Consider the following 26750-nt stretch of genomic DNA (forward strand, 5'->3'; position numbering starts at 1 on the left):
CTATATATACGTCATTTCCTTCCTCCTAGACGTAATGAATTCACAGCAACAACTTTATTGGCAGAAACACAATTCACAAAAAGGCTTTCCACTCAATTGAAATATTCAATCCTTTGGGGATTACAGTCTGCAGCATGTATATCCATCTCTGTTCTTTCTGTCTTAACTTCTTCCTTATATCCCCTCTGCGTTCTGAAACCTGAATTTGCTCCAGAACCACACATTGTAAATCACAAAAATCATGTTGTTTCAAAAGGCAATGAGAAACCAGAGGTTCGTATGTCTTCTTAGCCTGTATGCAGTGTCTATGTTCAATCAATTGCGTTTTTAACATTCTAGAGGTTTGTCCCACATAATACAAATTGCAAGTGCATTTTAATAAATAGATCACATTCATGGATTGACAATCCGTCCAGGACTTTAAATGATAAGACTTGCCCGTGTGAGGATCCGTGAATTCATCCACATCCATCATGATGTGACACACCGAACACTGCCCACATGCTTTATGATGTCCTATTCTGGCAGCCAAATAATTCTCACGATTCCATATGTCAGCACCACATAGCAAGTCATTCAAATTGCTCTGTCTTTGATAAGCAAACAAAATCCTTAAATCCCGGAAACAAGGATAAATATGCAACATTGCCATGTGTTTTTTAATAATCTTCACCATTCTATTTGTGTGAATGTTGTATTTTGTTACAAAAGTCACCACCTCTTGTTGTTCCACTGAATTGGATTCACTATCGCGAATCTGTTTATGGAACATTTTGAACGTGTAGGGGTGTATAAATCAAGATGGAATCAGTGGTTGAAAAGTTGGTGGCGGTACATAGACGACATTTTTGTTCTCTGGGGCGGTACTTCCACAGAATTACATGAATTCGTGACATATTTAAATGGATGCCATGAGACGATTAAATTTGAATATGCTCACAGTGAGGTTTCTATCTCTTTTTTGGATGTACAGGTTAATATCGTTCAGAGTAAATTGGAAACGTCTGTGTTCGTTAAACCCACTGATCGGAATACCACATTACATTTTCAAAGTATGCACCCGAGTCATTGTAAGACAAATATTCCTTTTGCACAATTTTTACGATATCGCAAAATCTGTTCTACCACCGAGAGATATTTTCAACAGACGTCTCATTTACAACAGAAATTACAAGATAGGGGTTATCCGAAGTCCTTGGTATCCCGAGCGAGGAAACGGGCTTATTATAATCAGAGAGAATGGCTGCTTAATCCTGACACCAATTCAGTGGAACAACAAGAGGTGGTGACTTTTGTAACAAAATACAACATTCACACAAATAGAATGGTGAAGATTATTAAAAAACACATGGCAATGTTGCATATTTATCCTTGTTTCCGGGATTTAAGGATTTTGTTTGCTTATCAAAGACAGAGCAATTTGAATGACTTGCTATGTGGTGCTGACATATGGAATCGTGAGAATTATTTGGCTGCCAGAATAGGACATCATAAAGCATGTGGGCAGTGTTCGGTGTGTCACATCATGATGGATGTGGATGAATTCACGGATCCTCACACGGGCAAGTCTTATCATTTAAAGTCCTGGACGGATTGTCAATCCATGAATGTGATCTATTTATTAAAATGCACTTGCAATTTGTATTATGTGGGACAAACCTCTAGAATGTTAAAAACGCAATTGATTGAACATAGACACTGCATACAGGCTAAGAAGACATACGAACCTCTGGTTTCTCATTGCCTTTTGAAACAACATGATTTTTGTGATTTACAATGTGTGGTTCTGGAGCAAATTCAGGTTTCAGAACGCAGAGGGGATATAAGGAAGAAGTTAAGACAGAAAGAACAGAGATGGATATACATGCTGCAGACTGTAATCCCCAAAGGATTGAATATTTCAATTGAGTGGAAAGCCTTTTTGTGAATTGTGTTTCTGCCAATAAAGTTGTTGCTGTGAATTCATTACGTCTAGGAGGAAGGAAATGACGTATATATAGAAGAAGGAAGTGGGATTCGAGTTTAAGACGCCGACCAGAGGCAGTTGAATGCGGTGAAGTTTAAAGATGGAAAACTAGCTGTCTGGATTAAAGTTCTGGCCCTTGAAACAGCCTAATTGGGGCGAAACAGGGTCTCCTGTTGGGCTTTGTGAACATTGTATGCTGTTGGAGAATGGACATTTTTAAGAACATTCAAGCTAAGTAGTTTTGTATTCACCGAATGTCTTAATTAGTTGCCTTCACCTTTGAGTATTGTGATAGGTGTATGTGCATGTATTATATGAATAAGAAGAGTGGAGTTTTTTTTGTGAAGACTAGTGATTGAAGAAGCGGAGTACTCCACACATGTATGGTGGTATCCACATAAGGAGTATTCTCTAGGATTTCTGAAGTCTTTTTTTCTCCACATTTCATATATACTAGCGATTACACACCTCCAACACTCAGATGCATTGTAGTGGAATTGTTGGGTTTAATATTGATATTATTCTACTACCCTTTTTGGAAATAACCGGTAATTGAAATCACCCATTATTATTGTGTTGCCCAGTTTGTTAGCCTCCCTAATTTCTGATAACATTTCTACATCTGTCTGTTCATCCTGGCCAGGTGGACGCAAGTAAACTTCTGTTCTATCCTTTTCCCCTTTACACACGGAATTTCAATCCATAGAAATTCCAAGATGTGTTTTGTTTCCTGCAGAGTTTTCAATCTATTTGATTTAAGGCCCTCTTTAACATAACCTCCTAACCCTCCACCAATTCAATCCACCCTGTCGCTACGATATAATTTGTACCCTGTTATGACAGTGTCCCACTGGTTATCCTTTTTCCACCAGCTCTCAGAGATGCCTATTATTTCTAATTTTTCTTTTAGTGCAATATATTCTAACTCTCCCATCTTATTTCTTCGGCTTCTGGCATTCGCATATAGACATTTCAAACTATGTTTGTTGTTCCTATTTACATTTTGCTCAGCAGTTGACAGTGTTAATTTGCAATATTTTGTCTGCTTTTTATTTAAAGCCACCTGGTCTACTATGGTCTCTATTGCAACCTCACAATCTGGATACACTATCTTCTCTGTTTTGGTGATATCTTTGAAAGATACCTTGTTCCGAACCACGTATTTTTGAATGACTGTTGGCCCTTCACAAGGTTCTAGTTTAAAAGCTGCTCTATCTCCTTTTTAAATGCCAGTGCCAGCAGTCTGGTCCCACCCTGGTTAAGGTGGAGCCCATCATTCTGGAATAGGTTCCCCCTTCCCCAGAATGTTGCCCCATTCCTTACAAATCTAAAACCCTCCTCCCGGCACCATCGCCTCATATGTACATAAGTATTGCCATACCGGGACAGACCAAGGGTCCATCAAGCCCAGCATCCTGTCTCCAACAGTAGCCAATCCAAGTCACAAATACCTGGCAAGTTCCCAAAAAAGTACAAAACATTTTATACTGCTTATCCAGAAATAGTGGATTTTCCCCAAGTCCAATAATGGTTTATGGTCTTTTCCTTTAGGAAGCCATCCAAACCTTTTTTAAACTCTGCTAAGCTAACCACCTTTACCACATTCTCTGGCAACGAATTCCAGAGTTTAATTACACTTTGAGTGAAGAAACATTTTCTCCGATCCATGCATTGAGACTCTGGAGCTCTGCTTGTCTCTTGGGCCCTTCGGAAAATGCTACCCTATAGGTTCTGGATTTGAGCTTTCTAGCTAAGAGCCTAAATTTGCCTTCCAGAACCCCTCTCCCATGTTTTCCTATGTCATTGGTACCCACGTGTACCAAGACAGCTGGCTCCTCTCCAGCACTATCTAAAATCCTATCTAGGTGACGTGTGAGGTCTGCCCCCTTCGCACCAGGCAGGCAAGTGACCAGGCAATCCTCAGGTACACCAGCAACCCAGCTATCTACATACCTAGTAATCGAATCACCAACTAAAGCAGCTGTCCTAACCTTTCCCTCCTGGGCAGAAGCTCCTGGAGACACATCCTTGATGCGAGAAGATATTGCATCCTCTGGTGGGCTGGTCCTGGGTACAAGATTACTTCCAGCTGTACCAGGGTGATTCTTTCCTTATAGAAGACCTCTCTCCTCAAAGGCAGCACAGGGGCTGCCAGATTGGAAGTGGGACTTCTCTACAACATCCCTGTAGGCCTCCTCTAAGTACCTCTCTGTCTCCCTCAGCTCATCCAAATCTGCTACTCTAGCCTGAAGAGAATGGACTTGTTTTCTGAGAGCTAGGAGCTGTTTGCATCAAGCACACACACACAACCTCTCACCAATTGGGAGATACTCATACATGTGACACTCAGTGCAAAAGACTGGATAGCACCTCTCTTGCTGCTGTACTGCTGTCTGCTTTTTAGTATTATAGAGTTGGATAGCTGGATGGAAGAAATGGAGAAAACAGCCACAGGAAGCAAAGAAAAGAAAGCAGGAACTGGACAAAAGTGTGCATGAGTACGGCAAAATGGAAAAAGTCAATGAGGTCCACAGAACAGGATTGTATATTTAGATTGAAGGTGTACTGGAACTTGGAACAATTAATGGATTGTTGTCATGGATGTTTTGATCCCACTTTATAGGAGCTGGGCTGTATTAGAAGTGTGTTTGTGAGTGTGTGTGTGTGTGTGTGGGGGGGGGGGTTCTTTTTAATCTGGTGTTCATTGAAGGACCAGCAATGGATGTCCTTAGTTGCAAACCATTTGCCTTTAAGGAGGGGGGAGGTTTACTTTGTGACCATTTGTTTCATCTTTACAAGTGTTATTTTTTTCTCTGTTTTGTATTGAAAAAGTTCTTGAATAAAAATAAAGTTAAAAAAAAAAAAGATGAATTGTTTTTGCTTCTCTCTCTCATGCAGAACTGTAGTACTGTGTTATGCACAGAGGTTACTTGCTACCTGGAAACCCTGGAGAAGAACCAAAGGGTGACGGTGAGGATCCACTCCATCCTCTGGATGCAAAGTTTTTTGAAGGTAAGGGATCCTGACTGAGAACAGCTACGGCACACACTAACTTGGTTCTGGATGGTAACACAAGTCAGGTTTTTGAGGTGTGTTGGCAGAGCTTCAAGGACACGTTGAAAGCTCAGACTGCAGCCAATGATACTGGCCTACCCTGTTGTTATCCTTGACGTTCGACAAACAAGACTCACAAGACATTGCACAGTGGTTCCCCTGCCTATCTTTCCTCTCTTATTATTCCTTACACTCCTTCCCATTCGCTTCGTTCACTTGATTCTAATCGTCTGGTTCTCCCTTCTCTTAAGCAGGCTGTCTATGAGTTAACTCATCACACTCTTTTTCTTTCTTTCATGCATCCAAACTTTGGAATGATTTTCCTCCAGTTCTTCGTTCTGAACTGTCTTTTTCTTCATTCAAAGTTTTGTTAAAACCCACTTTTTTTCCTTGGCATTCGGCTTCCCAGCCGCCCAACCTAAACGTGGCTAGGTGGTTACCGGTCACCTTGGCAAATCGCTGTTAGTTTGGTTTTTGTTTGCCCTTGTGTGATTGTTCTTTCCTATCAATTTATGGAGTTCTTTTTGTGTTTTACCATATTTTAAAAATTATTGGCTTGTTTTAATTGTAAACCACTATGATCTTCTGTAGTAGCAGTGGTATATCAAATATTTTAATAAACATAAAAGAAGTGACCTAGGAGATATACCAATTTCAGGAAAGAGAAAAGTGGAGGAGTGGCCTAGTGGTTAGGGTGGTGGACTTTGGTCCTGAGGAACTGAGTTCAATTCCCACTTCAGGCACAGGCAGCTCCTTGTGACTCTGGGCAAGTCACTTAACCCTCCATTGCCACATTGAGCCTACCATGAGTGGGAAAGTGCAGGGTACAAATGTAACAAAAAAAGAAGTTGGAGAAGTGAGAGGATGATTTTTGCGTTTCTTTGTTTCCCATCTCTCCTCCCTCTCCCCACCACAACCAGAGACCTTTGGAGCAATTCATTATTCAGTCTAGGGTCTCCTACAGAGTGAACAGAATGCCGTACCTTATTGAGCCGGAGATCTTGCCAAATGGCACAGCAACGGTAAGTCCTTGAACTCTCGAATTCTTACTCTTTTTTTTCCTCCATTTTCCTTATGGATTGGGACAGAGGTTCTCCTGTAGAATTTCCTCTTGACAGCTTTCTTTTGACGTACCTCACTGGTGGCAGCTACATGATGCTAGCTTTCCACATTAGAAATCACCACCCGGAAAAGGGATCTGAGCATCATTGTGGACTAGAGGGCAATCAAAACTGCTTTTTTTTTTTGGGGGGGGGGGGAGGGGGGTTCCAGTTTTGCCTGACATTTTTGGCTGAAACCAAAAGAAGGCTAAATTTTGGCCTTGTTTCGGCGCTGAAACCAAAACTGAAATTCGATCAGTCTTTATTGTGCACAACGCATTGAAATCTTATGCTCAGTATGTGATGGTAGCCAAAAAAGCAAACACTGTTAAAAGTTATTTCGAGAACAAAGAATATCATACTGCCTCTGTATTGCTCCATCGTGAAGACCGCACCTTGAGTACTGTGGCCAATTCTGGTCACCCCATCTTTAAAAAGTTATAGCAAAATTAGAAAAGGTAATAGAGAAGAGCAACTAAAATAATTAAGAGGATGGAATGATTCTTATAAGGAAAGGCTAAGGGAGATTGGGGCTGTTCAATCTGGAGAGGAGATGGCTAAGGGAAGCTACGACAAAGGTCTATAAAATCCTGAGTGGATATATCACATCAAATCAATTCTTTGCTCTTTCAAAAAGTACAAGGGGACACACCATGAAGTTACTAAGTAGTTTATTTAAAAAAAACAACCATACATATGAGGTGGTAAAAGTAGTTATTGTAGCTGTGTTAAAAAAAAAGATTTGGACAAATTCCTAGAGGAAAAGTTCATAAACTGTTATTAAGGTAGACCTGAGGAAAGTCACTTCTAGGTACCATAGAATCGTGGTACTTTTTGGGATCCTGACAGGTACTTGTGACCTGTCATGGCCACTGTTGGAAACAAGATATTGGGCCTGTGCTCTAACCCAGTATGGCAATTCTAATGTACTTAAGACCTATATATACTCACCTGCTTAAATATTCTTGTTATAGTCAGACCCCTGGAAAAGCATGAGTGCAGTTCAGTGGAAAATGTAATACTTTCTATAGTCTTCTGACTTTTCACACCTTCTTCTTGGCTTATTTTCAGTTTTCTTTCCTGCTCTCTTGTTTGTACTTTTCTTGTGTTGGTGTTGCTCATTTTGTCTGTCAACCTCATAGAAAGCAAAGTTTGCTAGTATCCTGGTATTCTCTTCTGTCACGATTGTGCCCATGTTTCATGCTCGCATTCATTTTGCCACCTGGAGGTCAGACCTGGTGGCTGCGATGGACTGTCTGCTTGCTGTTTCCCATGTTCCAGAAATCATTCTGGTCCGGTCCGGATCTTCCAGCCTTCCAGACTGCCTTGGGATTTTTGGAATTAAGCAGCACCCTTACCTGGTGACCTCCTTGGTATTTTGCCTTTATTAACCACCTGGAAACTTTCTAGTTTGCCTTTGCAACAGAGGTCCTCAGAAGAGTTTTTCATCTGTGAGAGTTTGTTGCAGTGCTAACCTTGCTACTTTCAGTTTCAGCTAGACCCTGCTTGTTTCCTGGTTTATTCTACTGTTTGCTGCCTGCCCAAGACTCTGCTTGTTTCCTGGTTTACTACTGATTGCTGCCAGCCTATAGACTCTGTTTGGTTCCTGGTTTCCCTTCTGCTTTGCTGCCTGCCAGTCAGACTCTACTTGATTCGTGGACTATTCTCCTGCTTACTGCTTATTGCTTCTGTTCCAGTCCAGCTGCTCCAGTCCAACCTGTGCCCGTCTGTCTGGGGTCCACCTTGCTGCCTGTTTGGGTGGTTCTCCGGCCGCTGCCGGTTATCGGTAGTGGCCCAAGGGCTCACTTTTCCTGACCAGTGTGACAGAGTGTAACTGATTGCAAAGGCCATGAGCTCAGAAGAACCACCTGTCTTGCAGAGGCTTCACGATCTCACGATTCAGCTTGAACAGCTTCGCCATTTTGTCCAAACCTCATCTACACGCATGGACCAGCTTCTGCCTAACCTGGACACATGCTTTGACCAGCTGCAGCGACTCATGCAGACATCCCAGGACTCCTACCAGAACCCCGTGACTTCTCAAGCTCCAAGCCCTCTGAGCATTGACCCTGAATTGGTTACAGCTCCTCGAATGTCGGGTATCCGCCTGAAGACCCCACCTAGATATGACGGTAATCCTAAGGATTATAGAGGTTTTCTCAACTAGTGTGGAATAATTTTTGAGCTCCAGTCCCGAGACTTTCCTTCTGATAGAACCCGGATAGCTTATATTATTTCACTGCTGTCCGGGCAAGCGTTAGCATGGGCATCCCCTCTTTGGGAAAAGAATGACCTGGTGCTTCATGATCTCCACAGTTTCCTGGATGAGTTTAAGCGAGTTTTTGAAGAGCCCGGGAAAGTCACCTCTGCAACTACTGCACTCCTGAGAAAAGCAGGGAACGCAGACCCTGGGCGACAATGCTATTAGGTTCCGCACTCTGGCTTCCGAGTTGACCTGGAATAATGAGAGTCTGGTCGCGACCTTCTGGCTGGATTGACACCCCAAATTAAGGATGAGTTGGCCGGACGTGAACTTCCAATGACCTGATTGGACTCTGTAATATGATTGACATTCGATTTTAGGAGCGTAGCCGAGAATGGTGCTCCTCAGAAAAGATAGGTATTAAGACATCTAGCCATCAGTATGTGCCACAGACTTCTAGTCGTCAGGGGGCCTCTCCCTTACCACCCATAGAACCCATGCAATTAGGGCATACTCCACTCATGATGCAGGAGAAACAGAGGCATCGAACCCTCAACCTCTGCCTGTATTGTGGTGATACTGGACACTATGCAGCCAGGTGTCCACTTAAACCTGGGTCCTTGGATCAGGGTCTGACTGCAGGCACTATAGTAAGCCTATCTTCTGGCATTCTTCGTACCCAATTCCTAGTGCCAGCAGTGCTTGATCTAGGCCACAGAAAGGAGCATACTGAAGTTTTTCTGGACTTTGAGGTGGGTGGGGACTTTATAGCCAAGTCTCTGGTCCATCAATTTAACATTCCTATACAAGAATTACCTAAGACCATTCCGCTCTTTTCAGTTTATGGGCGCATTCAAGGATATGTAAGCACCCAAACGGGCCCGGTGAGCTTGTGTATTGGAGATCACAGGGAGGACATTTCCCTATATGTCCTCCAGTCAGCAGTACAACCCATTGTATTGGGTCTACCTTGGCTACAGAGACACAATCTGACCCTAGACGGGAAAGGGTGAGATCTTGGACTGGGGTGAGTCTTGCAGGCAGGGCCGGTCTTAGCAAGTGCGGGGCCCTATGCAGACCAATTTGGTGGGGCCCCATCCTAGCCCTGCCCCATCCTAGCCCCGCCCCCGCCCATTGATAAGATTATTCAATTTTTAGAAATTTTTTTATTTATGAAATTTCAAATAAAGACAAATGAAGCTAAACTTGTACAGAAAAACTGATTGAAATAATAAGCACAATGCTATCATGAAACCCCCCCTCCCAAGAAATTATTCAGTTCAAGTCCACAATTAGAAGTTCAAATTCTCATAACCCCGGGGGGTCAGAGGTGCGGACACACAATCTCTCCACTGCAAAACACTATACACAAACTTGTGCAAAAACACAGTCAGAACCTTACCAAACCATAACAGCACTAATTTCAAGGACAGGATGAGCTACAACCTTATGCATGGAAAGGCAGAACTGTAATTACACCAGGCTCTATAACACCAATACACTACCTTGTGAAAAAAAAAAGGGCTGCAAATACTACACGCTAGCAGGATACTGTACCTTGATCACACATGAAAAACACATGACACAACAAATATGAAGGCAAAATACTGAATGGAAAGTTACCTCAAGAAGTCAGACTCAGCATGCAGCAATACTAGAAAAATTGAAACTTACATGCAAAATATCACAGATGCACATTTCTAAAAGCTGACATATTCCAATTAATAAATTCTGAATAAAATACTTTTTTCTACCTTTGTTGTCTGATCATTTAGTTTTTCTATTCGCTTTGGTCCCAGTGTCTTCTTTCCGTTTGATATTTTTTCTCTCACCGTGTCCACTATCCTCCTGTGTCCTTATGTGTTCTGTCTACCATCTGTAGCCCCCTGTCCCTATCCTTTCTCCAGTTTCAGCATCTGCCTTCAAAGTGTTCCGATCCAGCCCTTAAATTCAACAATTTCCCCTCCATCAACAATTTCCCCTCCATCCACATCCAGCATTTCTTCTCTCTCCCCTCCCCTCCATTTCCAGCAATTTCTCCTCTCCCTGGGCCCTGCCATCCCATCCAAGTCCATCCTTGGCCCTCTCTGCCCTTCCCTCCTCCATCCACATCCAGCAATTCTCCTCTCTCCCCTCCCCTCCATTTCCAGCAATTTCTCCTCTCCCTGGGCCCTGCCATCCCATCCAAGTCCATCCTTGGCCCTCTCTGCCCTTCCCTCCTCCATCCACATCCAGCAATTCTCCTCTCTCCTCCATTTCCAGCAATTTCTCCTCTCCCTGAGCACTGCCATCCCATCCAAGTCCATCCTTGACCCTCTCTGCCCTTCCCTCCTCCATCCACATCCAGCAATTCTCCTCTCTCCCCTCCCCTCCATTTCCAGCAATTTCTCCTCTCCATGGGCCCTGCCATCCCATCCAAGTCCATCCTTGGCCCTCTCTGCCCTTCCCTCCTCCATCCACATCCAGCAATTCTCCTCTCTCCCCTCCCCTCCATTTCCAGCAATTTCTCCTCTCCATGGGCCCTGCCATCCCATCCAAGTCCATCCTTGGCCCTCTCTGCCCTTCCCTTCCCTCCTCCATCCACATCTAGTAATTCTCCCCTCTCCCTTCCCCTCCAGCAATTTCTCCTCTCCCTGGGCCATGCCCTCCCATCTGTTCCTCTCTCCCCTGCCCCCCTCCATTCACCCATGTATCCAGCAATTCCCCTCTCTCCCTGAGCCCTGCCATCCCATCCATGTCCCTCTTTCCCCTGCCCGCCCTCTTCTCTCCCCCACGATTGATCATTGATCCCTTTCCTTTTTTGCTTTTAAATTTACCTCCAGTCCGGCAGCGTCAGTGAAAGCGCTCCCAGTAAAAGCGCTTCTCTTCGCTGTGTCCCGCCTTCTTCTGATGATGTCAGAAGAAGGCGGGACACAGCGAAGAGAAGCACTTTTACTGGCTGGGAGTGCTTTCACTGACGCTGCCGGACTGGAGGTAAATTTAAAAGCAAAAAAGGAAAGGGATCGATCGTGGGGGAGAGAAGAGGGCGGGCAGTTCGGACGAGCGGTGGCGATCCCCGGGCGGAACTAGGTCAAGGCTGACTGAGGCGCGCCGCGCGGGGCCCCCCTAAGCACGGGGCCCTATGCGGCCGCCTCGGCCTAAGACCGGCCCTGCTTGCAGGAAACTTTGCCTCACCCCTGACGCCGGTAGTACTGACAGCGAACAGCAGGACCAAGACCCTGATGCTTGGATGGATATTAGTGACTCACAGTCCCTGGACTCTGATGCCTCTGCAGTTGTTCTGGCCACCGCTTGTGTTTTACCTCAGACTGGTCAGTTCCAAGTTGAAACCTGCGCCGTGTCCAAAACCAAGATTGTATCCAATGGGGGTTCTAAGAAGATTCCTCGAGGCTTGTTGTCTCGCACCTTGCCTGGAAGACAGGACCCAGGCCCTAAGGTTCGGGACAGTCCTGCTATTCGGTGATCTAAGGATCTTAAGAATAGCTCACAGCAAACCATGGCCGGCAGCACTACTCTAGCGCTGGTCACTCGATCCAGCTCCATTGACAAAGTCCAGCCTTGTCCTCAACCTATCACTTTGCGACCTGCGTCCAGTGCTATAGTCTCTGATTACACGCCTACACTCACCAGCAGATTCCACCAGAAATATCCATGGAAGCCCAGACCTCCCGGGGGGTCCGGGGAAGCCTTGATGGGGAGGTACTGTCACGATTGTGCCCATGTTTCATGCTCGCATTCATTTTGCCACCTGGTGGTCAGACCTGGTGGCTGTGATGGACTGTCTGCTTGCTGTTTCCCATGTTCCAGAAATCATTCCGGTCCGGATCTTCCAGCCTTCCAGACTGCCTTGGGATTTTTTTAATTAAGCAGCACCCTTACTTGGTGACCTCCCTGGTATTTTGCCTTTATTAACCACCTGGAAACTTTCTAGTTTGCCTTTGCAACAGAGGTCCTCAGAAGAGTTTTTCATCTGTGAGAGTTTGTTGCAGTGTTAACCTTGCTACTTTTAGTTTCAGCTAGTTTCCTGGTTTATTCTACTGTTTGCTGCCTACCCAAGTCCCTGCTTGTTTCCTGGTTTATTCTACTGTTTGCTGCCTGCCCAAGACTCTGCTTGTTTCCTGGTTTACTACTGATTGCCGCCAGCCTATAGACTCTGTTTGGTTCCTGGTTTCCCTTCTGCTTTGCTGCCTGCCAGTAAGACTCTACTTGATTCATGGACTATTCTCCTGCTTACTGCTTATTGCTTCTTTTCCAGTCCAGCTGCTCCAGTCCAGCCTGTGCCCGTCTGTCTGGGGTCCGCCTTGTTGCCTGTTTGGGTGGTTCTCCTGCTGCTGCTGGTTATCGGTAGTGGCCCAAGGGCTCACTTTTCCTGACCAGTGTGACATCTTCCCACTGGGTCTGAAAGAAATTTTGTGGGGAAAATGTAACCCTCAAACTATGAGGAAGTGGAACATCTCCTTCTCTTAAGTGAAGATATTCTACAGACAATTTACACAATGTGTGGCTAAGTAAATCACTGCAGTCCCTCCTGCAAATGTTTAGGAGACATGTTTTCAGTTTTGTTCTGACTTCACTTATTACCAGTGTGCAGATATACAGCTCTCTGGTAAATTTCCTGACATGTTGGTGATATCTTTTATTAGTAATTATATTTGGCCTATTGGAGTTCTGTCAGAACCCATACTGAGTGCTTCCTGCCTGTTTCTGTCTTTCAGGCAGACATGCAGGTTCTGTGGGTCAGTCTGGGTGGAGAAAAGGAGATCCCAACCTGGTGGCTAATTGTTGGGGTCTTGGCTGGGCTTCTTCTCTTAGCCATCTTTATGTTCGTCATGTGGAAGGTGAGTACTGAGCATGAGAAGGAAGCATGTCTAGTGTGGCACTTGGCAGTTGGTCTATGCCACATAGAGCTAATGTAGTAAAACGTGGTACTTGGCAGGCATATTAGTTATCAAGAGTTGCACTGAGTGGGCATGGTGGAAAGAAAGGGGAAAGGGATGGGACTTGATATACCGCATTTCTGTGGTTATGATCAAAGGGGTTTACATATTATATACAGGCAGGGCTTTTTTTGAGGGGGTACTTGGGGGGTATTGAGTACCGGCACCTTTTCCATTGTCTGTTAAAATTGACCCATGGACCCCAAGTTTTAATGAAAGAGCTCAGACTCTACACACCAATTCTGCCTTGTCACAGATTCTTTGACTGGTTTCAGGGGGCCTGGCTATTGTGGGGTGGGTCCCTCAGTGATCACCCCACCCTTGAAGGGTGGCCTAGCATTTGAGTACCGGCACCTTTTTTGCTAGAAAAAATGCACTGTATACAGATACTTATTTTTCATACCTGGGGCAATAGAGGGTTAAGTGACTTGCCCAGAGTGGGAATTGAACCCAGTTCACCAGCATCAAAGCCAGCTGCATTAACCTAGGCTACTCCTCCGCTCTGCTTTTTAGATGTGTTACACAGTAGTAGGGCAGAATGGATAGTACGTTTGGTATGCAGTGTTTATAATGCTTCACAGAAATGGCAGATAATGTTTGTTCAATGTAGCCCACAGAAACATCATCTAATATTACTGTATATTTTTGACCTGGCAGCTGGGATTTTTCCGGAGGACTCGACCTCCGCAGGAAGACCAGGAGGATTTAACCAGTGAAGGAGATTAGGGGGCACTGTGACAGTCCAGACATGCTCTCTGGAGATTATTCCAGCTTCATGTATGCAAAACCAACCAGATCGCGATGCTGTCTCTGTAGAGTCCAGCCCACCACCACTGTCCTGAACCCCAGAAATCCATAGTTTCTATCAAGTGAACCAAACAAGAAGGAAGTTGTCTCTCTCCCTTTCCATGGCCCTCTGTTCCCTTTCTGTGTTGTCCTTTTCTCTCCTTGCCTCTCTCGTAGGAGGTTTATGATTTCTGGTTTCTTTTGGTCAGTTCATCAAGCCCAATTAGCACTACACTGATTATGTGGCAGTGACTGGTGATGTCATAGCCGACTCTTCTAATGGGGTGTATGGGAGGTACTGCACATGTTGTAAATGAGTCTGTAGCTTAGGCAGTGGCTATATGTAGGTGCAAGAGGCCATAGAAGCTATTATTAAGCAGGGGCATAGCTACAGGAGGCCAGGGGGGCCTGGGCCCTCGCAAATTTCATCTGGGCCCATGGTTTGGCTGGTGGGGGTCCCCAACCCCCGCCAGCCGAAGCCGCCTTCAGCGTGGTCTCCGCTCAGCATCAGCATGCACAGGAGGAGCAAAAAGAAAGAAGAGCAGGGGGCAGGCAGCGAACGCGGCTGCGCTGGAGACCGCACTGAAGAAGGCTTCAGCTGGCGGGGGTTGGGGACCCCTGCCATGAAAGGTATTTGTGAGAGGGCGAGGCAAGGCGGTGGGGGGGGGGGAGGTGAGGAGGCGAGGTGTGGTGGTGGGGTGGTGGCACTCAAAATGTGCCCCTAACCATGGGCTCTGGCCCCCTCCCACCAAGAGGTCTGGCTACGCCCCTGTAAATATTAACATAGTAACATAAAAGTATTAGCTTTTCTACCTAATGACTCAGAACAATGCCTCAGCCTGCTCTGGAATAGCTAACCTTGATTCTAGAACAAGATGGATCTTCAGCCTCCATCCTGGGTTTACTCACATCCCCAAGACTTAGCAAAAGGAATCTCCTTCTCTCATTCTTAGAGTAAAAAAAGTTTCCCCAAGTCCCAACTTTTCTCTGTGTCTGGGTTTGGTAAGGTCATACCTGTTTCTGGTACAATTCACTAATAAAATTCATTGGATGTCCACTCCCTCATGGTCTAATGTTTTTCCTTTCCCCACCTGGACAGTTTGGTAAAGCTGAGACTGGTTGCACTGGCACTTTACTTGTTCTCTGTGTAATAGGGACACAACGAAAGAACCGTTAACGTAAGTTATATGCGTGAGATAGAACAGTTCTGTTACCTCATTGTGAAAGAGTAAAAAAGTAGCAAGGTATCTAAAAGCTCAAAATTAGTTTTATTCAAATACAAACGAGTGGTCCCAGATGTATAAGTCCAGACTTCAAAATCAATTTTTACAAAAAGCTCAACGTGTTTCGGTGGCACAGTGCCTGCGTCAGGGACAGATATCATTATTATTATTATTTATTGCATTTGTATCCCACCTTATCCCACCTATTTGCAGGCTCAAAGTGGCTTACATAGTTTTGTTATACACAGTTAATCCTGGATGTCAGGTACAATTATTGTTGTGCAGAGACTAATTAGGGGAAGAAGTAGAGAGAAGAAGGAAGGAATTTAGTAGGAATATTAAACGATGGGTTTTCTTAGACGATGGGTTTTCAGAGGTGGATTAGTACAGTACTGGGTTTTCATTGTAAGCTTTGTTGAAGAAATACGTCTTGAGGGATTTGCGAATAATCAAATTGAGTCTGGTAATTAAATATCCATAAAACAAATCAGAAAATCACTACATAACAAATGAATAACGTAAGAACATAAAATTGATGAATATATATTTACCTTGAAACTGTACCACTTCATATAGAATACAATGAGCATTTAATAGTACTGCAATATAAAAGCTCTCTTTTTAAATCACTGCATTATTAATGTGTTTTAAAGCATATTTTAGCATTTTATGATGATGTCATCGGTGACATAAGAACATAAGCCATACTGGGTCAGACCAATGTCCATCTAGCCCAGTATCCTGCTTCCAAAAGTGGCCAAAGCCAGGTCACAAGTACCTGTCAGAAACCCAAATTGTGGCAACATTTCATGCTACCAATCCCAGGGCAAGCAGTGGCTTCCCCATGTCTGTCTCAATAGCAGACTATGGACTTTTCCTCCAGGAACTTGCCCAAATCTTTTTTTAAACCCAGATAGGCTAACTGATGTTTTTAGCGGGAACACAGCATTTTTAATAGCAGTGTAATTGGTTTCACTTCTGATCTGGCACACTGCTGCATGCTTGGAAAGTTTAACTTTAATTTTTAGTTTAACTTTTTTTTGTTTTAGGCTTAATTTTAGCATTTTTAGAGGGATTTTTAGGGTGCTTAAAGTGTGCAGTTTCAAGATATAAAGTTGTTTTTAATATTTTGATGCATGAAAGATTTGTTAGTTAGCTGCTGTATTCGTGTATATGAACAGTGTTACAGAGCTTCCTGCTTTAATACAATATTGGCTGCTTGTGTGTTTAAAGTCATAGTTGCCCCAGAAAAAGTTTCCTCTCCCTTTTTTTAATTTCTTGTGGTTTCATGAAGGCTTTATAATTTGTATTTGTTTCCTTTTTGTATTAAGCCTGACAACATAAGATTTTAGTTTTTGGGGAAATGTGTTATTAGTGTGTGGTTTGACATATGTTTTTTTTATATTACAGTACTATTAAATGTTCATTGCATTCTCTGTAAAGTGGTATAGTTTCAAAGTAAATATGTAGCCACCAATTCTATGTTCTTCTGGTATTCATTTTTTTTTTTATTTAGTGGTTTGATTTTTCATTTCTGCCCCTGAGGTAGGAACTATGCTGCTAAAGCATGCCAGGTTTTTATACACCTGGGACCACTCTTGTTTGTATTTGAGTAAAACTAATTTTGAGCCTTTAGATACTTTGCTGCTTTTTTACTCTCTGCATTCAATTTGCAGTTGGGACTTGCCTCTTTTTTTCTGTGACCTCATTGTGAAAAGCAGGACTAGAAATTCCAGACTATTTGGGGAGTTTAACAACAGTAAAACAGAAGTGTTCTAGCATCCCCAGAGCAACCTGTTAAGGTGAAGAGAGGGAAGAGAAAAATGAGCTCTGTCGCTGGATAAAGGTTCCTGTTCCTTCAAAGAGCTCACTTTTTCCAGTCCCGCACACTCAGGCAGTAGAAACAGGGCTGCCGAGGGGGCAGGGTGCATAATGCCCCGTGCCGGGGTCTCTCTCTCTCTCCCCTGCTCCTGACGGGACCTGAGTGATCGCGTCCCGACAGGAGCAGGAGAGAGAAAACTCCAGCGCCGGGCCCCCCTTGGAGGCTGGGGAGGATCCAGAGCTTCCTCCAGCACTGCTCTTCTGCCAATTGCTGAGCGCCTGCTTTTCCTCTCAGGTACGTATGCTCGGTTTTGAAACCGAGTATGCCCGGAGATGAAAAGCAGCCACAGGGGCAACCAGTCAGCGCTAGAGGAAGACGATGTCTTCTGCTGGCGGGACCTGGGATCCCCGCCTGCCAAGGTATTTCAGCGGTGACAGTGATGGGTGGGTGGGGGCAGCAGTGGCAGTGATGGGGGGGGGGGGGGGGGCAGCGGCAGCCTCGGTACCCCACAGAAGAGAATCACTGTCCACCACCACCTTTCGCTTCTTATTGGCCACTGATCCAGCGGCCTTGAGATTTTTGATTATTGTTTCCTCCTGTCCCCGAGATGTTTCAGTTCTTCTACCTCCAGGGCTGTGAATCGATTGTTCAGTTCAACAGAAGATAGAGTTGGGGGGGTTGATTTTGCAGGATTTGGTGACCTGTGTCCAGCTGTCCTCTTTCTGCACAAAATCATCTCTGTTTGCTGGTGATCCTCAGTTTTCCATCATGTGTGTCCGAGGTGAATTTCTGGTTGTCACAGATGGTTCTTAGTTTTTCCACCTCCTCTCTTAGTTCATTTTCTTCTTTCATGAGGGATTCAGTGTGCATACATCTATCGCATGAATCCAGAATATTGTCTTGGGCCAAGCATTCACAGTCTGGATAGAGGCATGAGCTGTAATGAGAGCCGCAGCTGTAAGGGCACAATGTTTCTTTCCCATACTACAACTGAAGGAGCTATTCGTACCTGTGGATGAAAGAAGTGAAGAGGCCTACCAAAGGCTCAACCCTATTTTTCCTCACCTGTTCTGTAAGTTACTGGAAGCAGGTAGTTTAATTGTAAACTCTATAGAGTATAGAAAAGAGTATGACGTCTTGCCCTCTTTTGCAGTGGGCAGAGGTAAAGCCTGTAGTAAGTTAAGGGTAAGAGAAGGTAAATTGATACCCTTTGTATACCTTTAATAGAAGGATAACAAACCTGTGTTTATGTTAAAAAGAGATCTTTTTAATCTAAAATAGGAAGGCACCTGGTACAATGCAGAAAGCTGGAGAGCTACTGCAATCAGAGATGATTGGCTTTAAAAAAAATAGCTGCAAATTGGATATAGTTAATTAATTTAGGAGATACAGTGGATTAGGAAGTGGCACCCTTGGGGGGAGGGCCGAAACAAGCAAGGAACTGTAGAATGTGTGTTAGCTGTGAAACCTATCTCCAATGTTGTATTAAACTACCTTACTACACTGCTGCAAGATGAATCACTCAAAAAGAGATTCCAGCTCCACCAGTACTGGCCTTCCAACAACCACCCAATCTTAAGGAAAAAATCGTGAAAAACAAACTCCCCAAAGAAGCTCAAAACCAAAATGGCTCAAGTCCCTGCAAAATATCAGGCTGCAAACTGTGCCAGAATATATCATAGCATTTAGTATCCCTACTAATGCGCTTCCTCAAATATTGTTAATACATTATTCAATGCAGAACATGTGAAGAAGCGTGTAGAGACGGGACAGATGCTAAATTCAAGCATCAACTCAGACAGGCTCCACATCAAACACCACAAAGCAAACAAAGGTGGGAGAAATTGCCCCAAGACAAAAGTGACACCTCTGGGGGAGCATTTTTCAGAACCTGGGCACTGCATCAATGACCTTATGGTCAGAATACCAAGAGATAACTTTAAACAATCCAGGAACACAAGATCTTTGAAGTTGATTAAATATTTTGATACCCACCTGACAGGAATTAACAGCGGTTCAATGTTTCCTATCACATTATAAGCCCATCAAATTATACTGCCATATCACCTTTTGATTACTCATCCACCTCTCCCTGTTTCTCACTCCCCCTCTCCACCTCTACTTTTTCTCTTGAGTCCTGGGAATACTTTTCATGGTTCACTTATATATATTTTGATGTTATTGCCTCTTGCTCATAACCTGATCTTGAAGATGTATTAAATTCAACAAAAAGAAAAGGTATAACTTTATTTCCTTTCTTATTTCTATTTATTATCTCTAGTACCACCAATCTGATGGATTCTGCCCTCTCCCCCCCCCCCCCCCGACCCGCCAGAGCTGCTGTTTCTTCTGCCACCCCCAAGGAGCTGTAGCTGTCCCAGTTGCCACCATCCTACCTCCCCTGCCTGGGCTTCAGGAAGAAACTCCAGTGTAAGTCTTACAGTCTCACAAGACCTGCACCTGAGGTTTTCCTGCACCCCATGGCTTAAAGCTAAATAGCCTCCGTGTGGTGCAGAAAGGCAGCTTTTAGCACCTCCAAATTTTGGTGCCACCCTGCCTTGCTTACCACACTTACCGTGTTACACTGCCAGCCAGTATCAGGGTTGGATAAAGAACTGATTTATACACAGAAGAAACAAATCTCTGCAGGATACACAGTATGCTGAAAAACAGCGAAAATGACTCAATGAGTGGACAACGCTCCTGTCAGTAAAACAGTTTATTACAGATTGCTCAGGACTCGACACTGCTGTGTTTCGGCCGGCTAGGCCTTCATCAGGAGTCTCGTATATCAAATAAGGTCATCCACTTGTTGAATTGATCGTCACGATGTGAGGGGCTAATGAAACGCATTGCTTACAAAGCTTTTGCAGTATTGGAGCACACGCTTCACTAACCCCCTCACATTGTGACGACCAATTTAACAAGCGGATGACATTTGATATATGAGACTCCTGATGCAGGTCTAGCCAGCCGAAACACAGCTGGGTCGAGTCCTGAGCAATCTGTAATAACTTACTGATTGGAACGCTGCCCACTCATTCTTGAGTCATCTTCTCTGTTTTGCGGCATAAAGAACTGATTTGCAAGATCAAAGTTACTCCGCCTTAAATAAGTTGCATGAATGCAATTCATTCTTTTTTTTTTCTTATATACTGCCTGCAAACCTAAGAGCTACTGAAGTGGTGTACATTCAGGTACCGTAGGTAGTTTTGTGTCCCTGGAAGGCTCCCAATCTAGGTTTGTATCTGAGGCAATGTCCAAGAACACAAGAAGCTGGGGTGGGATTGGAATCTGGTTCACCACCAGGCCACTGCTCTAACCACTAGGCTGCTGCTACTCCTTGATCTCCACTAGAAATGGTTTCTATCCTGTCTCACACCAGGTCCTTGAAAAAGAGGAAAGAGAGGCAGCAGGGCCTCACAGAAAGAAAAAAATTGTAGACAGTTGCTGTAGTTCCTGAATCCGGGTCATAGCCATGGGAGGTCTGGGTGGGTGAGAGTCATAGTAACATAGTAGATGAAGGCAGAAAAAGACCTGCACGGTCCATCCAGTCTGCCCAACAAGATAAACTCACATGTGCTACTTTTTGTGTATACCTTACCTTGATTTGTACCTGTCCTTTTCCGGGCACAGACCGTATAAGTCTGCCCAGCACTATCCTCGCCTCCCACCACCGGTTCTGGCACAGACCGTATAAGTCTGCCCAGCACTATCCCTGCCTCCCAACCACCAGCCCCGCCTCCCGATCTTGACTAAGCTCCTGAGGATCCATTCCTTCTGCACAGGATTCCTTTATGCTTATCCCACGCATGTTTGGATTCCGTTACCGTTTTCATTTCCACCACCTCCCGCGGGAGGGCATTCCAAGCATCCACTACTCTCTCCGTGAAAAAATACTTCCTGACATTTTTCTTGAGTCTGCCCCCCTTCAATCTCATTTCATGTCCTACTGCCTTCGCATCTCCTATCACATTGGAATGGATTTCAATGGTTTTCTTTTTTTTTAATTAAGATTGTTTTTATTGAACATTTCAATAAAGAAAATCATACACTTCTGCAGCCACAAGGCTACCAACTCTCCAAAATTCCTCAAACTCATAATCAACATTGTATTTCCCCACACCCCCCCCCCCCCAATCTTTCCCTCTCTTTATTTTTCCTTATCTTGCTACTTTTACCTATTATCAGGATCCAAAATGGACGATTCCTATTTAGAGTCCTAGTCACAGGTTTTTCACATATTACAATACAACTGGCAGAAAAAAGGGTTCATGCGTTTTATTGCGCGCGGAGTTCAAAAGCAGCTGCTTCAGACGCTGAGACGGGATCCACAATCTCAGGGTCTAGAAAGCGGATCCCTTTCTCCGTAGTTCTTGTTTCCTGATCAGAAGGGTTGAGAAAGAATCACCAATCCCACCCCCCACCCCTAAAAAAAAAAAAGAGCAGACAAGTGAGTGCAATACCAGTGTCAGCCTGCAGGTGGCACTGCTTTCAGAACGTGAGCAGAGGGGAGGGAGGGTGTGTTTTTGGGGGTGTGTATGTTAGATTCCCTGACTCCCTTCGTGTATTGGATTCAGAGAGTGCTGGTGTTTGGTGGGCTTGAGTGGATTTATTTTCATGCTTCTGTAGGTGGGGGTGGGAGATCGGATGCATGGGTAGCAGGGAAGGGAGCCCAGCATGGAGGGGCATGGATCGGCGCTGAGGATGCGGTCCTGGGGGGGCTGCAGCCGCTTCCTCCTCCTCCTCTTCATCGGCGGCCAAAGCCATGGCAAGTCGCTGGCGGATCCTCCGAGCCCACAGGGTGAGTGTGCGAGGGGGGGGGGGGGGGAGCTAGGAAGATATGAGCCCTAAGAGAGGGGGAGGGCGATTAGGGGTTGCCTCGGGTTTAGATTTCGCTAATGCTCTCTTCTCTTTGTTGTGAAAAAGGTTTGAAATGAATTTTTGATGCGGCTATACTGATCGCGGGTGGATTTTTTTTGTTGGGGGGGCGGGGAGGATATAGGAGGGATCAGGTATCAGGAGAGGGTCAAGGCATAGCCAGTAGTGTACGTGGTTTTCTTTCTGGGGGTTACAGTGAACGAATCTGATGGTTGGGGGGGGGGGGGGGGGTTAGAAATGCCCTGAGGCTCTCTGCTTGTATTAGGAGCCGGAATGAATGCTTCCACCCCCACCCCTCCTCTGCTACACTTCTCAACAGCTTTCCAGCCATCATAATAGCAAAAGATGGATTCTGCTTCATTTAGCAGGGTTGGCTTTTATTGTGTGGGGTTTATTTTTATCACAAACGTGTGCGATCAAACTTTTCATATTTTTCTTAAGGGGCAGTACTGCAGCTGGGTTTGGGTATTGAATTAAAACAAATAGGGATAGAGGAGGAGGTAACCTTTCAAGGTGTTGATAATACTGTTGAAGGTGTTGCACCCTCCTCCTGGGAAGATGTAATAAACAAGCAGTAGCTGGCGACAGGATACAATGGCTGGATTGAGTCAGGTGGCCGCTCCCTCCGTTATTTGGCTGGGCTGATGGAAGGCCTCTCACCAAACAGCTGGGGCTAAGGGATGTATTGGGGGGGGGGGGGGGGAATGGACTAATTTACTGCTCTGGCTTCTTACCCAAGACCAGGTGTAAAACGGTCACAGCTGCACATCAGATTTGCCCATGATCTGCTATTGTAGGTAGGATTGGGCAGACAAGGCTCTATGAGGAAGACTGCTGAGCAATTATGTATGTGTATGTGCACCTATATGTGTGTGTGTATATATATATCTACATGTACGCTTTTGGCATAGGTGCCATCTCTAGTACTGAGCAAATCCCTTCACTGTGGCCAGGGAAGAGTCATTTGAATTCCATTTAGCACCCCCAGTCATTTTAGTACAAATTGTAGGAGTTTTCTGTTGCAGAGATTGTGTCTGCCTGTTCCTGGTGTGCAAGGGCTGGAAAAATACAGAGAGCAGGTGGGCAGAAGCCCCTTACTGTTACGATGGCATCTCCCAACAAACCCCTCTCCCGCCTCATCCTCCCTGCTCTGCAGACATGAGCTTACTGAAGATGTGCTGTTACCATTGGGCCTTGTACCAGCTGCATCCTCCTCTTCCAGGCCCTGCTGTCTCCTATAAGAGGTGAAGCTTGATATTTACTACAAACACAGTAAGCCTTGGACAGACCAGTAGTGTAGCTGTGGGTGGTCCCACTTTGGAGTCAGTCCTGTCCAGGCCTTGACAGTGGCACAAACCAGTGACAGAAGAACTGGAGGTAGTCCTAGTATTTTTGGAAAGAGTAAACAAGCGATCACATCTACCTGTTTGACTCCACTCAGTAGTTTATATACCTCGATCATATCACCCCTCAGCCATCTCTTCTCCAAGCTGAAGAGCCCTTGCCGCTTCAGCCTTCCCTCATAGGGAAGTTGTCCCATCCCTTTAACACTAGGACTAAGGGGTACGCAATGAAGCTACCAAGTAGTAAATTTAAAAGGAATTGGAGAAAATATTTCTTCACTCAGCGTGTAATTAAACTCTGCAATTTGTTGCCAGAGAATGTAGTAAAAGCAGTTAGCTTAGCCGGTTTTAAAAAAAGGTTTGGATAGCTTCCTAAAAGAAAAGTTCATAAGCCATTATTAAAATGGACTTGGGGAAAATCCACTGCTTATTTCTAGGATAAGCAGCATAAAATATATTGTACTTTTTTGGGATCTTGTGACCTGGATTGGCCACTGTTGGAAACAGGATGCTGGGCTTGATGGACAGTATGGCAATGCTTATGTACTTATCATTGTTATTTTAGAAGTTGCAGTTTTCACATTTAGGGCTTCAGCACACGCAGTTTGGAAGGGGGCATTTGGGCTGGCCAGGAAAGCATGTATTTCTAATTCAGTAGGTAGTACACATACATACCCCCGAATTCTATAAATGATGCTAAAAATTGCACGTACAATTTAATTGAATAATGAGCCAATTAGTGCTGATAATTGGGCCCTAACAGTTATCGGTGCTAATTGGCACTAAAAATTACATGGCCAGATCCAAAATGGGGTGTGGCCATGAGAGGATCAGAGGTATTCCAACAGTTTAGGCACAGTTATAGAATAAAGGGAACCTGTGCCAAATTTATGCACGGAGAGTAACGCCAGGATTTCATTGGTGTAAATAGTGCCGAGAACAGTGACTACTTGTAGGTGCCAAGTGCTATTTTTTTCAGCACCGATTCTTTAGGCACCATTTATTGAATTTAGGGAAAGGGAAATGGGACTTGATATACTGCCTTTCTGAGGTTTTTTGCAACTACATTCAAAGCGGTTTACATATATTCAGGTACTTATTTTGTACCAGGGGCAATGGAGGGTTAAGTGACTTGCCCAGAGTCACAAGGAGCTGCAGAGGGAATTGAACTCAGTTCCCCAGGATCAAAATCCACTGCACTAACCACTAGGCTACTCCTCCACTCAGGATTTGATATGCTGCCTTTCTGTGGTACAACCAAAGTGGTTTTCTTTTATTATACACAGGTGCTTTCTCTTTCTCTAGTGGGATCACAATCTAAGTTTTGTACGAGGGTTAGGAGACTTTGCCAAGCCACCTCCTCCTCTTCACCCTTCAACCCTCTCCCTCAACCAACCAACCCTGGCCTCTTTCTCTTCCTTTCCTGATATCACCGAGGAGAAAACTGCCCGCCTTCTTTCCTCCTCGAAATGCACCACTTGTTCCTCTGATCCCATCCCCACCAACTTACTTAACACCATCTCTCATACTGTCACCCCCTCCATCTGTCATATCCTCAACCTCTCTCTCTCCATTGCAACTGTCCCTGACACCTTCAAGCACGCCGCAGTCACACCTCTCCTCAAAAAAACCATCACTTGACCGTACCTGTCCCTCCAACTACTGCCCCATCTCCCTCCTACCCTTCCTCTCTTAAATACTTGAGTGCGCCGTTCACAGCCGCTGCCTTGATTTTCTCTCCTCGCAGGCCATCCTCGATCCGCTTCAATCCGGTTTTCGCCCTCTACACTCGACAGAAACAGCACTCTCTAAAGTCTGTAATGACCTGTTCCTTGCCAAATCCAGAGGACACTACTCCATCCTCATCCTCCTCGATCTATCCGCCACTTTTGACACTGTCAGTCATGATTTACTTCTTGCCACACTGTCCTCATTTGGGTTCCAGAGCTCTGTCCTCTCCTGGTTCTCCTCCTATCTCTCCCACCGCACCTTCAGAGTACACTCTCATGGATCTTCCTCCACCCCCATCCCGCTCTCTGTTGGAGTTCCCCAGGGATCTGTCCTTGGACCCCTTCTTTTTTCAATCTACACCTCTTCCCTGGGCTCACTGATCTCATCTCATGGTTTCCAGTATCATCTTTATGCTGATGACACCCAGCTGTATCTGTCCACACCAGACATCTCCGCGGAGACCCAGGCCAAGGTATCGGCCTGCTTATCCGACATTGCTGCATGGATGTCCAACCGCTACCTGAAACTGAACATGGCCAAGACCGAGCTTATCGTCTTTCCACCAAAACCCACCTCTCCTCTTCCTCCGCTCTCGATCTCAGTTGATAACACCCTCATCCTCCACGTCTCATCTGCCCGCAACCTCGGAGTCATCTTCGACTCCTCCCTCTCATTCTCTGCGCATATCCAGCAGACAGCCAAGACCTGTCGCTTCTTCCTCTTTAACATCGGCAAAATTTGCCCTTTCCTCTCTGAGCACACCACCCGAACTCTCATCCATGCTCTCATTACCTCTTGCCTTGACTACTGCAACCTACTCCTCACTGGCCTCCTACTTAACCATCTATCCCCCCTTCAATCCGTTCAGAAGTCTGCTGCACGTCTTATATTCCACCTGAACCGATATACTCATATCACCCCTCTCCTCAGGTCACTTCACTGGCTTCCAATCAGATACCGCATACAGTTCAAGCTTCTCCTTCTTACCTAGAAATGCACTCAGTCTGCAGCCCCTCATTACCTCTCTACCCTCATCTCCCCTTACGTTCCCGCCCGAAACCTCCGCTCACAGGACAAATCCCTCCTCTCAGTACCCTTCTCCACCACCGCCAACTCCAGGCTCCGCCCATTCTGCCTCGCCTCACCCTATGCTTGGAATAAACTTCCTGAGCCCTTACGCCAAGCCCCCTCCCTACCCATCTTCAAATCCTTGCTCAAAGCCCACCAATGTTGCTTTCGGCACCTAACCTTTATACCTTTCAGGAAATCTAGACTGCCCCAATTTGACTGCCCCTTCTTGACTGACTGTACATTTGTCCTTTACATTGTAAGCTCTTTGAGCAGGGACTGTCCTTATATGTTAAATTGTACAGCGCTGCGTAACCCTAGTAGCGCTTTAGAAATGTTACATAGTAGTAGTTTGCCAGGGACACAAGGAGCTGCAGTTCACTTGATCCCTGTTCTTTTTGGTTCTCAGCCCACTGCACTAACCATTAGGTTACTCCTGCGCGCCACATAAAAAAAATATTCACGGCAGTTGTTCCAAGGCAGGCGCAAGTGGCAGCTAACTGCTCGTTTGGGAAGCAAAACCAGTGCTGGGCAGACTTCTACGGTCTACGCCCTGATCGTGACTGAATAGATATGGATGGGCTTGAGTGTACATTTTAAGGGGCTTCGACGTTAGCTTCAGAACTTTTAGTACAA

At 45.1% G+C, this 26750-nt stretch overlaps 2 protein-coding genes across 4 annotated transcripts in view; both read left to right on the forward strand.

The window, feature by feature from the left end:
• Positions 1-14634, forward strand: part of ITGA2B (integrin subunit alpha 2b) — a 146848-nt gene extending 132214 nt beyond the window's left edge. The window contains exons 27-30 of one of the 2 annotated variants that reach the window (XM_030221820.1): positions 4865-4978; positions 5941-6042; positions 13039-13161; positions 13918-14633. In XM_030221820.1, coding sequence (XP_030077680.1) covers positions 4865-4978; positions 5941-6042; positions 13039-13161; positions 13918-13986 — 408 coding nt within the window. In that variant the 3' untranslated portion in view covers positions 13987-14633. Of the gene's footprint in view, positions 1-4864; positions 4979-5940; positions 6043-13038; positions 13162-13917 lie in introns of both variants that reach the window. The other variant, XM_030221819.1, reaches the window with a different exon arrangement.
• A 7038-nt stretch (positions 14635-21672) lies between these two features.
• FAM171A2 (family with sequence similarity 171 member A2) overlaps positions 21673-26750 on the forward strand; it is a 133768-nt gene continuing 128690 nt past the window's right edge. For both annotated transcript variants that reach the window (XM_030220540.1, XM_030220538.1), the window contains exon 1: positions 21673-21895. In XM_030220540.1, the coding sequence (XP_030076400.1) occupies positions 21772-21895 (124 nt within the window). In that variant the 5' untranslated portion in view covers positions 21673-21771. The remainder of the gene's footprint in view (positions 21896-26750) is intronic.

This window comes from Microcaecilia unicolor, chromosome 12, assembly GCF_901765095.1.
Source record: "Microcaecilia unicolor chromosome 12, aMicUni1.1, whole genome shotgun sequence".
In the NCBI taxonomy this organism is placed as follows: domain Eukaryota; kingdom Metazoa; phylum Chordata; class Amphibia; order Gymnophiona; family Siphonopidae; genus Microcaecilia; species Microcaecilia unicolor.